We start from the raw sequence: 14,622 nt of genomic DNA, 5'->3' as shown, positions 1-14,622 counted from the left end.
GAGATAGTCAAATAACTTTTTCATGCCGCGTAATCAGAAAATTAGCCTTAATGAATCAATCAACTTCTCAAATATCATGTATAGATTAAACGTCTCAATGAGAAAACTGTAGAGCCACATGAGAAACTTCTGATACAGCTTTCCCCTGCTCAACACGTTCCACGTAAAATTGTTTTTCCGAGCGTGAAAGAACAGCGATTTAATTTTGTAGTTTTGGCCGGGGTACGGCCTAAATCAAGAGTGCGATTGAAGGGACCCAGAGCTCAGTAAATACATTTTCTTTGCAAGGCTGAAGCATAGTAAAAAAAAAAAAACTAATCACGTCCTGAATATTAACACGTGTACATTCAAGGAAGTAAACAAGAAATGAAGGTAGGTAACCTATGAACCGAAGCACGCGCACATCCAGTAGCGTCCACACGGGAAGGGGCTTAAGAAATATAAGACGGAAAGAGGCCTGCCAGTTAGATGAGGGGGAGAAGTGCCAAATGATTGCAGAAAACGAAATCAGAATGACGAAAAATTGTACCACAAAGGGAAGTAATGAACACCAACATAACAAACCGTCGAGAAGCATATCTAATATATGATGTAGAAATTTCCAATATGCCTCACCCTTAAAGAGAAAACGTATAAATTGAGCTCTGAGTGCTTGCAGTTGCACTCTGGATGAAGGCTGGACCCTGGCCAAAACGTCGAAATGAAATGTTTGTTGCTGCTGTTCTACGTGCGCCTTCATTTCCTTAATTTATTTAAATCGTATATATATATATATATATATATATATATATATATATATATATATATGTAGAAATAAAACGGTGATGGGGGGGGGGGGCCTGCCCTTCAAATTTGCACTAAGCTTCTAGAAGAGGCAGGACATGTGTCGAGTCGTGAAGAAGACTTCGCAAAATGGGGAACGCGGTTTAAATAATGGATCCGCGCATCCGGGATGTCAAAGTAGTCAGGCGTAAAGCTAAGCCATTTCTTTCGCATGTGCCGCGAAATCACCAACCCATTTTTTTTATTTGTTCAGTCATTCGTTCATTCATTCATGGGGTTTAGCGTGCCAAATAAACTGTGAGTATATGAGACACACCGTAGTGAAGGGCTGCTGAATAATTTAAACAATCGGGGGCTCTTTAAAGAGCCCAAAGAAGAAATAAAAAATTCGCGTTATCCATATCAGTGAGCCTTCCGTAATAGGAAAGAGGCCCTTCTTGCTGTGAGAACAGGCTTGCTATGCCAGGAGGGACGCGAAGATGAAAGGCCAAAGGCGACGGCGCCTTGAAGTTGCCAGACCAGCTAACCTCGACGTCATAGATGTTCAAGTTGTCTGCTATGGCACATCCCTGATGCTGCTCCGACGCTGTCCTCGCGTCAGCTCGCGCCGCGACGGCTAAAATACGAAATATTCTGAAATCCGTAACATCCCCTTGATTTACCGCTGCTGGCCGTGTGGGCGCAAAAAACAAAGAAAGAAAGAAACAAACAAACCTTGGGTTTCTTTTTGTCCTTTGATGATCAACTCATTGTTGCACAATTAACAAAAATACAGTTTCCAATGAATACTTTATCAGCCGAAACTGGTTTCGGGCATCTTTAATGTGCACCTAAGGCTAACTACACGAGTCCTCGCCAGAATTCGGCCGAAGCCACCGGGTATTACCTCAAGCCCCGCAACCGAACGCCATAACCACTCGCCTACTTCGGCGTGAATCAATCAATTATAGCGTTTAGCAAAAATTATTCGAGAAGCAAGGTGCTTCCCGTCCAACCACCTAAATAAACAAATTGATTTCTTTTTTTTTTTGCTTGTGACGAATTCTGGTGGAATGTAGAGAGAGAGACAGAGATCAAGAGAGAGAGAGAGAGAGTGTGTAAACTTTATAGAAAAGAGCACACAAGCGTAGGTAGCTCTTCCGTTCTGTACTGGGTGGTCGCCTCAGTCCAGGAGTCCAGTGACCTTGCCTGCCCTTCTCGCTCGGTTGAGCAGGTTGAGCTGGTCTGTCGAGTCTGAAGTGGACAGCGCTGCCTCCCATAGCCTTGTGACGGGATGTGTTAAGGGTGTGAGCTGTGGCGGGGTTGCGCAAGCCCATACCATGTGGTAAAACGTTTCGCATTGATCGCAGTGTGGACATTTATATGAATACAGCGCAGGGTGTATGGCGTGGTAGAGACTCAAGTGAGGATATGTGTTTGTTTGTCGTTTTTCCCATATTACGGCTTCTTCTGGCGTCAGAGCACTGGGTGGCGGTGGCAGTGTTCTTCATGAAAGGCGATACTGTTCTAGGATGTGCGTGTAGGTTAATAGTATTGGCTCGGGGTGGAAATCCTCGACGTGACCGTCTTGCGGCTCCCGGTGTGCATCAGCTCCAGCGTAGGCATGTGTCTGCTGAGTACCGCGTAAGGAGTCATGACCCGGAGTCCACACGACTTGTATGCATGGCGGGAGCTGGTGCGCCCCGATCAGAATGCGATGTCCGGCGCTGGAAATCTTGGCCCTCAAAAAAATTCTGCACGCCTTCTTAGAGGCCGTCAGAACTATGACGCACTCCCAGTCCGGGCTCATCGTGATGGCTCACGCTATAGCTAGTTCATCTTCTTCTACAGTGCTCGCCCTGGAAACCGACGACGCATTTATTTCGGTCCCGAGATTGTCGACTGTGCTGGTGACAAATGCAGTGCATCTTGCGGTGCGGGCCGTGTCTACGTATACGACATTGGGGTGGTTCTCATACTTCCCCGCGAGTGCCTGCACTCGGGCATGTCGCCGTCCGATGTGGTAGGTCGGGTGCATGTTTCTGGGTATTGGTGAGACGTCCATAGTTTCCTGCATTCTTGTTCTTGTCAGTACGGTGGTCTTCCGTACGGAATATCCTAGACTTTTCAAGTCCCGCTGTTGTGCGTTGTAGCATTTTCTTCTGGTTGATCAGGTGGGATGTCGACGTATATGAGGGACTCACGCCATACCCTGCTGTCCGACGCGATATGATTTCAGATATTTAGCAGAATGAACACAGAATAGAGCATAGCATTCTGACATTTCCCACAGACCATTGTGGAAGCTGTTTATTGCCATCGCATATTTCAAGACAGAAAAAGAAAAGAACGCGTCTCTGCCTCTTAGTGGAGAAAAGTGCCAAATTTGTGCACTTTTGGGAAATGGTGGCGCTTATGTTTCCAGACAATTGTCCCTGCAGGTCCTGCTTATCATGGCGATAATATGTAGATTAGAGAACTGCTGAAGAAGACGACACTTAGTAAGATGACGTGAAGCGTCAAGTGGCGGGTTAAACTCGCTATACATCATCTCTGCTTATTCAAGCGTAGAAGGACCACAAACTTGGCTTTGATAAATATAGTAGTGAAAAATTAAAAATTATTCGCGCACAAACTCCTTTCCAGGAGCTGTGGCAGTATGCGTAAGCACTGTGCCACTTGCCCATCTCAATGCAGCCCGGTGTCATCAATGTTACTGAACTTGATCCGGCCAGTACAAACAGTGCTGTGGCAGTGCGAACTGTAGCGAACAGCGGTGCAAGGAACACTGATAACGCAAGCAAAGTAGTGCAGGTGGCGGAAACTTCTGCGCTGATGACGTTCCCATCATTATAAGCCATTATAATTCTTTAGCGCCGTATCCATCCGCGTCGAATCGTTATGAACAGTGAACAAACGTACTCAGGCTTCGTATGGCACCACCGCGCGTGCCGCACCTTGAAAGCGATCGGCCATGCTGACAAAGGGTGCCGACTTCTTATAGCTTCGCGCGCTTTGTTCACGCCGCTTACCGTTGAAGCGAGGCACGTGGGCCCGTACCTTAAAAAGTATCTCAAGAAGTGGCTGGTTGCCGCATCTGCTGAGAGGTCCATGAGCGCAGTGTTCTCCCCGCCTCGTTGGCTTTGAAGCGAGATGCAGCTCGAAGCTGAATTCGCTCGCTGCTGCTGGCGCTATCTTGAAACCGGTCTTCTTACGGGGCGGAGGGACAGGGGTACGGGTTTCACGTTGGGTAGGCATATGTATGCTTACACAATTAAAGAAAAATATATTCCGCTTCATTTGAGTAAGTGAAGTGTGCCGTGCCTTTACTACTTTAGTTTATATGCAGGGTGTTTTCCGTGCGGCCGCCGTATCTTGAAAGCGATCTGCGATGTTTGCAGAGAGCGCGTAGTGCCCGTGAGTTCACATGCGCTGCGCTTTCGACGTTTCGTTCGCCTTGAGGCGACAGATGCACGAAGGCCAATTGGCTCACTGCTGTTGCCGCGCTTACTCGCTCCATCGTTTTGACAGCTTGTTTGCGAGGTCATCCGGTGAGATGTGTTTATGTTTGCTTGTGCGCACGTGACACCATGCTTGTTAATTTACTTAGTATGCCTATGTTTACAACTTTATACGGCCAATAAAACTCTTATCCTTACTTTGTATAGCTCTGTCCACTAATTTGCAATCGCAGTATATGGTTTGCCTTTCGGGTGAAACTGCGACTTTTTTTTGAATGAGAAGATGGCACACCAGGTGAAATAATCAATAGCCATAAGAATCCACGCCTGTTCCTAGTTCAACGAGGGGAGAAGAATCAGCGGACGAAGAATGGCGCATGGAGCAGGCTGTGCAACAATTCCTTGCATCGAAGAGCACCGTGGTTTACGAGAGTTGTTTCTTGAAAGTGAATGCACACTACGACAAATATCTCAATGTCGGTGAAGACTATGGAAAAAAATAGTGCAAAGTGTATAGCTCATGATGCCACGATGTATTTTCTTTTTCGGCAATAAAGTTTCCGTGCGAAAATAAATTTAAAAAGCTTACTTTCGGAACGTCCCTTGCAAATGAAATGCATCGCATATAAAGAGCTACAGAAGGATGAAATGACTTGAAATGTGTGGCGTTTCCATCCTTTGCGTTAGAATTCCCTTCTATCCCTTCACGGTCTGGCAGCTGTGACGCCTGAAGAACGCTATAAGGCTCCTGAAGGACGCTTAACCAAGTTGCTTCTCGCTGTATTCAGAGACACGCGCCTTGGCAAACGTATTTCGACCTTTCAAACTCTGCGAGCAATCTGCCAAGTCCACCGCCACGCACCACATGCGATTCCCTCCTCTCCCCTACCAGTCTACCAGCTGTGAGTGCTGAAGCGCGACGTCACGCGTTACCTGTATTCCTATTGTCTCATACGATGTAACGTTACACCAGTCTCTCTCTCTTTCACACAATCTCTATCACTCCGTATCCCTCCTTCGTTCCTCCTCTCCACGCTCTTCCCAACTCGTATCCATTCTTTTCCGTCTTCCACGCCAGGAGGTGACCGACGTACGCCGCCGGGTTTTCATTCTAACGAGCGTCCTAATGCAGGCACATTAATAACTTTTTGGACTTTTCACCACGCGATTCTTATTTCTGCCATAAAAATTTCGCGAGGTTCGCCAAGCACGAAATTTGCGCAAATTGGGGTTACATGTGAAGAAGGTGTTTAACAGCATATCCAGCCAGGAAAGATTGAAATAATAAGGTAGTTATGCTTCAGCGGAAGTCATGCACGTATAATGTGCTTAGCGTTCGCTAAACGTACGCTATGGAGTTGCTAAACATATATCTTCAGTGGTGCCATGGAACAGATCGAAGGCACTATTGGGTCAGCGCACTGACTCCCTTGGCCGGGAATTGCTATGCTACCGCCTTCACAGAAATCATATTTCAATTGCTCACTACATTGTTTGGCACTCTGATAAAATTAATTGATACGCTTGAGATATCATGCATATTTATTGCACTTCTTTCCTGATTGATGCGCGTCCGCTGCCTGTAATGCTTACGGATCGATAAGCACCTAATGACGCCGTACATTGCTTTCTTTCAGCGTACCAGTTTGTCCGCGAATGGGCTGGGTTTCGGTACGGTATCTTCGACGAATTAGATATGCCGAACCATGACCAGTCGGTTTACTGCATAAGCAATACGGTAAGAACGCCTCCTCTTGACTGAATTAAAGCCCAATGCACCACTGCTTTCAAACGCGCGTGTACACAACAGTAGGGTAGCACTGGGCCCAAAAGGCCACAGGAAACGCCGGCGTGAAGATTGCCGTCTCTGTTGCCCAGTGTAAGCCATGTAAAAAAACAGCTTTTATTAAATATTCAACGGGACGCATTAGACTGGTTTACCGTTCTTGTGTGGCATTTTGCCTTATGAGATTCTTGTTGTGGTATTCGTATATAGCTTGTTCTTGTCGTTTATTTTATGATCCCCAGGCTTTCTTTCGTTTTTGCTTAAAGGGCATTTTTCATTTGATTTGCGTTGATAAAAAGGTGCTTCGCCAGTGGCAGTCAAATGTCGTGACAATTATTCGACTAGTGAAAAAAAAACCAAAAGGCGGTTAATACCACGGAACGCATACTAAATCTCAATGGCCTGAAGTGGCGCCAGACTGTTAAAAAGTGATCACTCTGACTGGACCAGACTTATTCCAAAGTCAGCGCTCAGTGTGTTTTAATGGTTCTTGCCTGCCTGACTCTTTAACGCCTAAATATGATTTTATACACAATATCTTCAAGACGCCAACCTCTGCAATAAATTTTCAGCTGCCAGTGGCAACAAAATCTGTACCCTTCAATATCACGACATTATCGCCATCTATTGTTGAATCTGATACAGGAAAAGCAGCTTGAGTGAACGCTCTAAGTTGCTGTCTATTTGTATTTGTAAACCATCACCTTTACGGTTATATCTCCTTCTTTTTCTTTGAATCAGTGAGTAAAGTAGAATATTTAAGACAGTGGCCTGCACTATAATGACGGCTCTCTCTCGCCACTGGTCACTTAGCCCGCAATTCTGATTTCTCGTACTTGACCAAACATTTGTGAATCAGACAGGAGAAGCAGAGAATGGCATAAAGTCAAGGTGCTTTGTACAAATGAGGCTGTAAACGTTCGGCGGAATTTGAAATACAAGGCTATGGGCGCCAGGGGTGGACGGCAACAACGTCTCCTATCTTTAAAATAAATATGTCACTGCAATTTTGGCAATTTATCAGACATTCTAGTTTGTACCTTTTGGGATTAGCTGCTACTTGTTACTGCTACTGGTGCTTTTTTCTTCGCGGTGAATATAGTCAAGGTTTAGATTTCTTGACAAAACGGAGACGACACGTTTTCCCCGGTCCTTTACTTGAAATAATTGGGCTAGAAACCGAATCTAACAGGAGTTAAACGCGGTTGTCTGTGAGACATACCGCTTAAAACCTTGCAAGAACGAACTGCTTTCAAAAGGATGACATTCACATACTTCACTAGATGAACTAACACTCATTGCCTATCTGATGGTCGTCAAAAGATTTGGCTCTGGTAGTTTTAGAGGGACGTTACGGAAGTGGTTCGTCTATTGTTTCAAATGACGAAGAGAAGATAGTTATTACGCGGTCATTGTAGTCATGTGATCAGGCTTTCTAATATATGCGCGGTTTTAAATCACCCGTGTGCATGTTTAGTTTATAATAATTGAATGCATTGTAATACATTAATTTTGGAGAGCCATGTGGAACGGGGACAGTTGACTACCGATTTAAGACTGCACCACAGCTGTTTCATTTTGCATATCGGTGCATTCCATGCAGTCACACGGAAAAGGTGACGTATGAGCCGAGCGTCTACAGACGAGAATGCTTGGCCGGCGCGTTCAAAGATGTGAGGAGGCCTGTTAAGCTTAAAATGGTGAATGATAGTAAAAACATGACATAACCAGCACTGAACTATACATGTCATAGCAAAGACGAAAGCTTTAACTGCGGCAAGCAGCTATGCACCCTAAGCATAGCACTTATAAACTTCACTGCTTAAAACATGTTCCTAGCGTTAAGACGACCCGTAAGAGCAACTTTGTTCAGAAGGAAGATTTACTATTTTGGCACTATCAGGAAAAGTCAAAAATAAGACTTATACTGGCATTTTCTTTTTTTTTATGGCCCACTTCTACGGAGACTACAGTTATTCCGTAAGAATAACGAAAGGACCTGACTGGAGCGAGCACACCAACGAGAACACCAAACGCAGTCTATCAGCTTTTTATTTTCAGAAAAAAAAAAGCATATATGCGGCCTAATCACATGCGCAGACATGTCTACCCAGGTCTGACTCTATCGACTGCCACCGATTAGGTAAATCTCTTTTTTGGCTCCGAGCTATGAAAGGTACGTTAACACGCGTGCCTCTCATTAAAAAAATTGGTTCGCATTTGCACCTATAGTGGCGGGCGCAATGTGATATCGGGGAGCTTGCAGCAGACAGCAGTTGCACCGGCGTTGGTGCCTCTTCTCGTTTATCCCACCTCCCTGTTAGGCCAAAGTAGCCAGCACCGCACCACAAGGTCATCTCGCACAGCGCGTTCTTCGTACAGTTAACAAATCGCCTGGTGTGTTTCATACGGGGCACGTCGATACTTTTCTGGCTGTTTGCCTATTTAATAAAGCGCACATTTCCAAAGCTAGCACCTTAAGCAAATAGCCAACAGCCACATTTTTTTGACGAAGTTTATGGCATTTCACTTCGTTTGATACCAACAGGTACTTGTGTTCTGCGACAACAGCACAAGGAAACGCAATTCGCGGGCTAGCAAGGATGAGGCACAGCACTGCAGTCACCACGTTGCGTGGGATGTCGTCAGAGAAAGTGAAGATTTTAAAGGGTAAGCGTGTGGAAGCAGCAAATTTAGACTGGCACATAGACCCTGGAATTAACGTAACGTACTTAGGAATAAGCGAGTTATATAACAAAATAAGCGATCAAGCACATCTTGAAATTTAATAACGCACCGGTGATATCTGCATAGCGTACAATAGTCAGAAAAAATAACGGCTCTGAGTATTCGGAAAAGGCGATGGCGTAATGAGTACGTGGACACCAGGAGCAAATTATAATAATTCGGCGCTCGTAATATAAACGGTTATCGAGGCGCAATAAAGGAAGTATATAGATCACACAGGCCGTGAGACCATACATGCAAAGGGCTGTTGTGAAGTCGCGTTCATATTGAGGTTTCTTAATTCACCCGAAAAACATTAAACTCTGCCCTACTTTGGTTGTGGTGGTGAAGAGAGAGATAATGTATTTGAAAGAAGGCAGAGAGGTCGGCCTGAGCTAACGCGCTCTAGCCTGCTACTCTGCACAGGGGGAAGGAGGACCGGGACATAAAGGTCTGATGAGGGACGATGATGATGACACAGAAAGAGGGATGCGCAACAGTGAAAGCAAGTTAAACATTCTGATGATGAACATTCAGAAATCTCACCCATGAAGCCACTTTCGGGTTCCGTATCTAGTCTGTAGTCTCTAGTTCCAGTGAACCTAAAGATAAAGGCGCTAAGACGATGCTGGTGTGTGGGCCTCCCCTGCGTGAGCAGGACATGCGCCAAGCAAAAGCTTTACAGCATGTAAAGAGCTGCGATAAGCGGCTGCAGCATAGTGACTACCGGCAGGGCACCTTTAGCAGCCGGATTCGGGAGACCACCGAGAATCACGCGCATTGACTCTGCCAGGTGCTTGAGTATTTTCTGAACGCTTTCCTTCTCAATGTGTCCATCTCCTTGCTTGCCTGTAGTGTTACCGGTTTCATTGGCCCTATCATTCTCGGCGTCATGGTGCAGAGGACCACTAGGGCCCGCTGGCATCGCTGTGGGCCTAGAGGGCAGGAAAGGCCATTCAATGTCTGTATCAACCGGTGGAGGTGAATGTTCGCCGCGGGCTCTCAACGACCTTGAATTGGCAGTAGGCGCCGTTACCATCCTCGATGCATGCACAGGCAGAGGGAGTCTGTGCCCCGCTATCTAGTTCGTCTGCAATAGTTTTTGTGACGCTTATTTCGCGAGGGTTGGTTATTTTGGCGAAGAGATTGAGCAACTTTCCGAAAACGGTCCTGAAGGACACCCGACTGTTCGTCACGGCGTAGAGGGCACCTCCCACATCGGGACCAAGAGCCCGAGGGTCTCCGCTGCCTCGCAAGCCTTCTGGACAGCCCAAAGTTGGTCACGTAGCTCGCTGCTCCTGAGAGCGTCGTCCCACTTGTTCTTGTCCTCCAGATAGGAGGCTTGCGTCGCGCATCCACACATGTGTCCCAAGTTCACATGTCCACTACACTGTGCACAATTGAATGATCCATTGTAGTTCGGGTCAATTCAGCTCATACGCCAAGGATTGGTGTACGAGTTCGCCTGTAGTAAGAGGAGAGTGACTGACTGCGCTTTGTTAAGACACTTGTTTGGAAGAGCGAACTATCTACGTCTTAAATAGAAGTGCATGGTGAGCTTGGTCCACAGAATAACGCAGCTGGCAAGTCCTCGCGTGGCCCTATGAGCGGATTCGTCAAACTTCCGCTGCCCTTCCATGAAATCGCCCATATGGGCTTGGAACCAAACTGTAGAGTGGAGACTGATTTAACCGAAAGTGATTTGATACGAATAGCATAAGGATTGCTATAAGATGGAAGTAACAAAATAAAGTGGGACAGTCTCATGATACAAAACCTACATTGAGCCCATGGTAAGGGATACATGCAGATAAATAAAGAGGAACAAAGTAGCTCAGTCGTGATAACAATTGATAATGAATCAAAGGATACAATCGACATGTGGGTGACTCGCACAGGAAGACAACGTTACATTTCCGTGTTGTGCGGCGTTCTCATCAACTTACAGTGATGTCTAGAATTGAAGAAGTTGAATTATTCTTCCTTCCTTAGTCACTGCATAGTTAAATTGCATAGAAGGTCTACATTTTAGCACGAGGGTTAAGCGAGGCACAGACTCTATTTTAAAATAATAAATTCGTAGCTGAGCCCCAGGTGTCATCACGACTCCCTCAAACATGTAGCAGTTTCCAAATGGAGGAATAAAGGACGTCATTTTACCTTTAAATACGGTTCTTTTACCTTCGCTCGAAGGTAAAAGGACCCTTATTCACGTTTTTGCTTAACAGATACAAAAGAAAAGGCAAATGAGTCTCTGGCATAGAAGATGAAAATACGAGCAGAATATAGACGGAATAAGGACAGGACACGCATTCGAATTGGGTAACACATTTCTATCAGGTCTACGGTTTGTAAGTACGGGCTCTTAACTGGCAATTATGACAACAGAAGGAAATTAAAAATCAGAACCTGGGCGCAATCGGCCACTGCCCCGTTTCTACAGGAATATTTATAACATCCATACATCCAGCACAGTCGCATTTTATGTCACTGGTTAATAATAGTCAGAGTGAAGACACTAATAATAACTACGTGAGTACTCGTTGAACACAAGAAGCCTGAAGTCGAAGAACCAAAAACTCCCCCTTTTCAGACGACTCTACGAGAAGGCTATAGTCAATATCAAAGTGGTTCTTTGGTGTATGTTCAAATACATGTTACATGAAACTGACTAGAGCATTCAGAGAACTATTGCCGTGTTTTCGACAACATGTTAAAAGGATTTGTGGCAGAACTATTTAGCTTGTGGGTGAATCTAGTTTTGCATATGCTATAAGCATACTGGTTATTTGTATTTTTCAGGCTCCAATCATCAGCTTCGACCTTACCAGCGACGACCGCTTTCACCGAGGTCGAGATGCAGCATATCACAGAGACTAGCCTGGTCTTTGTATTTGACATCGGGGACATGACAAAGGTCCAAACCAATGTCTCTTGTTCAGCATAATCAATTATGGCCGCATATTTTGCCAATTTTATTCGTAGGTGTAATAAAGAACATGGAAACAACTCAAGGTAATAGGCATATATTTTTGGAAAACTTGGAAACTTTCTTTCTCATACTTAAGTAAAATGGACATCTTATGAAGTTCCACTGCGTTTTAAGAGCTTACCTCCTAATCTTAAACCTTACCTCCTACCTTAATCTTCTGATGTCGAAAAACATCTCTGCTGGAGCTACGCAAGCCGGACGACGCACGACTCACTTTTCACGGTCTGATATATAATATCGCCGATTCACCAATAAAATTAGGCATATGTGGTGGTGGACTAAATTAGTTATATAACAGTGACCGTAATAGGCAGCATTATTTTCACAGTGAGTCGCGGTTTCTCGCATATCTTTACATTTATCAGGAAAGAAGCGGTAATGCAGCTGCTGCTTTTCTTTCACTTGTACTGACCTACTACGCGTCTATGCTTGGGCGTGTTCACAGTTCTATAGCTTTTTGTATATCAATAAACTTCATTGCACGCATTCCCACTCCGCATTTTTGTTGTTTAGTTGAAAAACGACATATGGGTGTTATTTTGCAGGGTTATCCGTATGCCGCAATTTCTATGGCTTCTCGCAACGAACTTCTTTAAGCTTATACACGCGTGCGCGCGGAGGGGGGGGGGGCGGTGAAAACAGCATAAGAACAACACATGAGGTGGAGGCGTGGTGAGGCTGAATCTTTTTAAAAGGTGTTTTCTCAGCGTCTTGCAGCACAAGCAGCTTGCCCTTTCCCGCAAGCCATAAAGGCTAAATCGCGGACTACCGGCAATGCTACAAATGACACGTTATCCTGTAAGTCTGCTTCCCCAAAGAGTTCTTAAACAGTGTTTTTTAGAACGTTGCCAACTTTTCGGAGGGAAACTACACATTCCCAGCCAAGCTGCGAGGCCGCTTTTTGCCTGAATACCCTCCAGTTGAAGCTGGAAAATAAACTTATATACTTATTTAACATGTGCATAAAAGTGTCTTTGCGGCTCCATCAGTGGAATGATTCCAGTTGATGAATGTGCATGACCGTGGTATTAAGTTTCTTAGTACATCGCTTAGTGTTACAATGGTTACGGAAAAGTGGCTATGAAAGTCAGAATAACTTTCTGAATAAAATCCGGCTTTACTTTTGGTCTGAAGCTACTCCATAGTTTACTTTAGTGGTGCGGTTTACTTATATGCAGCCACTAGGTTATTAAACTACGTTTGACGTATATTAAAAAAAGGCTGTGCCACATTTTTACACATCAAGAAATGGAAGTTGTTTATGACTAGGCTTCGCAACAGGCTTTCGTGTTGGCTTTGTTTACCAAGGAAAGCTTTGCTTGTGGAAGCGGTCTATTTAAAACCAGATTTAGCAACAGGTTTAAGCCCCTTGGTTAGCCTTTGAGGCATCGGAAATAAATAAGTTTGCCGGCATTTTTATCCCGTGTAAACGTAACTTTCTTACATGGTGTAGTTATAGTTCAAGGAAGCAGCTCTGTCAATGAAAGGTATACTTTTTTTTAATGGGTATGGAAGACCATGGTCGTAGACGACACCATCCCTTCTGCTAAGAAGGACACTATACTATTATGTCTACGTGTAATGGCTTCTGTGCTGCTATCTACAGGAATATTTAGTACCGTGTAAATTACGCGTACTAAAACACTTTGGCCAGAAATAGAATGTATCTCTGTTTTTGTTCATCACTAACGCAGTAGGTTAACAAAGAGAATGCGACTGCTTGCGGAAGTAAAATAAACGCTTTGTTTGTGGCGCTCTAATGACCTGTCCCAAATGCATCTGTTTTTGCTGGTTTACACCGTTTTGAGAAGAAAGCTTCCGAAAGAAGCAGCGAAAGTTCTACACGTTTTCTTAGAAGGAACCTTATACGTCGACCTGATAAAACTCGCGTTTCTATTTGAAGAAAGTAAAAAAAAAAGTCGCAGTCTGAGCCGAAAGGCGAAGCATGAATGGCGATAGCGAATTAATGGGATGCCATGATACGTAAGGATAGTAGTTTCATCAGCCATGTAAACTTGTCAAAACTCCCTTACTAAATTACCTACCATGGTTCAGCACGCACAGGCATACACACATCACACTGAACGACAGCGGTCACTCTCTGTCAAAGCGTTTGTAAGGCAACAGCAGCGAGCGAAGTGACCTTCGTGCTGTCTATCGCTTCAAGGCGAAATGAGCGGCGAGACCACAGCACACGCAAAGCTATGAGCCATCGGCTCGCCTAGACTCTGACGCCGAAGCAGATCGCTTTCAAGATAGCATCCGCATGACCGCGTGTGACCGCGCCATATACAGTTGCTGCCGAAGTACAACGCCATCATCTACCTCGTCTCCCCACGGTTCCTTGCGCGCGACGGAAGACGGCACGCTTCCTACCTGATTTCCACACTTGCGCTCGCGCGATTGAGCCGCAATCGTCGGCTTACCCTCGCATGTTTTCACTTGCACGTACAGCATACGGCGCGTGGCGATGCTGTTACCACCTTTGGACTTCATACGGAATAGCATGGCGACGACGACGACGACGGCAAGAATGCGCCTGGAATATCCATAGAGTCCTTATCGCAAAGAATGTGCTGCCATAATAGTTCAAATAGCACATTATTCAGGCCGCAATGATGCCTTTGATACAGTCAATGCTGTCTGATAGGCGGCGCCACTGCTGTGGCCAGTTTTTAGCGCAGACACTTTGCATTGAGTACGGTGTTTGATAAAAATAATATGGCTGCGACCAGCGCATGGTGCATGCACCAGTGCCGTAAGGTGCATGCCGCTGCGCTTTTTCAGGGATTAAGTACTGTAAGTCTAAAATGCAAGAGTAGAAGATAACCAGCATGGCTCTTTTCGGAATTATTTTCTGATGCCACGTCACACTTATTCGTTCTTCTGTGTGC

General features: G+C 45.2%; 1 protein-coding gene across 1 annotated transcript; it reads left to right on the top strand.

Annotated features, from left to right (window-relative positions):
- The first annotated feature begins 5,889 nt into the window (after positions 1-5,889).
- On the top strand, positions 5,890-11,737 carry LOC142584140 (uncharacterized). The gene is made up of 3 exons (XM_075694312.1): positions 5,890-5,961; positions 8,558-8,679; positions 11,539-11,737. The coding sequence occupies exons 1-3, from the start codon at positions 5,920-5,922 to the stop codon at positions 11,681-11,683; spliced, it is 309 nt and encodes a 102-aa protein (XP_075550427.1). The 5' UTR covers positions 5,890-5,919; the 3' UTR covers positions 11,684-11,737.
- Positions 11,738-14,622: the final 2,885 nt, after the last annotated feature.

This window comes from Dermacentor variabilis, chromosome 6 (genome assembly GCF_050947875.1).
Source record: "Dermacentor variabilis isolate Ectoservices chromosome 6, ASM5094787v1, whole genome shotgun sequence".
In the NCBI taxonomy this organism is placed as follows: domain Eukaryota; kingdom Metazoa; phylum Arthropoda; class Arachnida; order Ixodida; family Ixodidae; genus Dermacentor; species Dermacentor variabilis.
The sequence above is the reverse complement of the archived record's forward strand: the minus strand, read 5'-3'. Positions and strand labels throughout refer to the sequence as shown.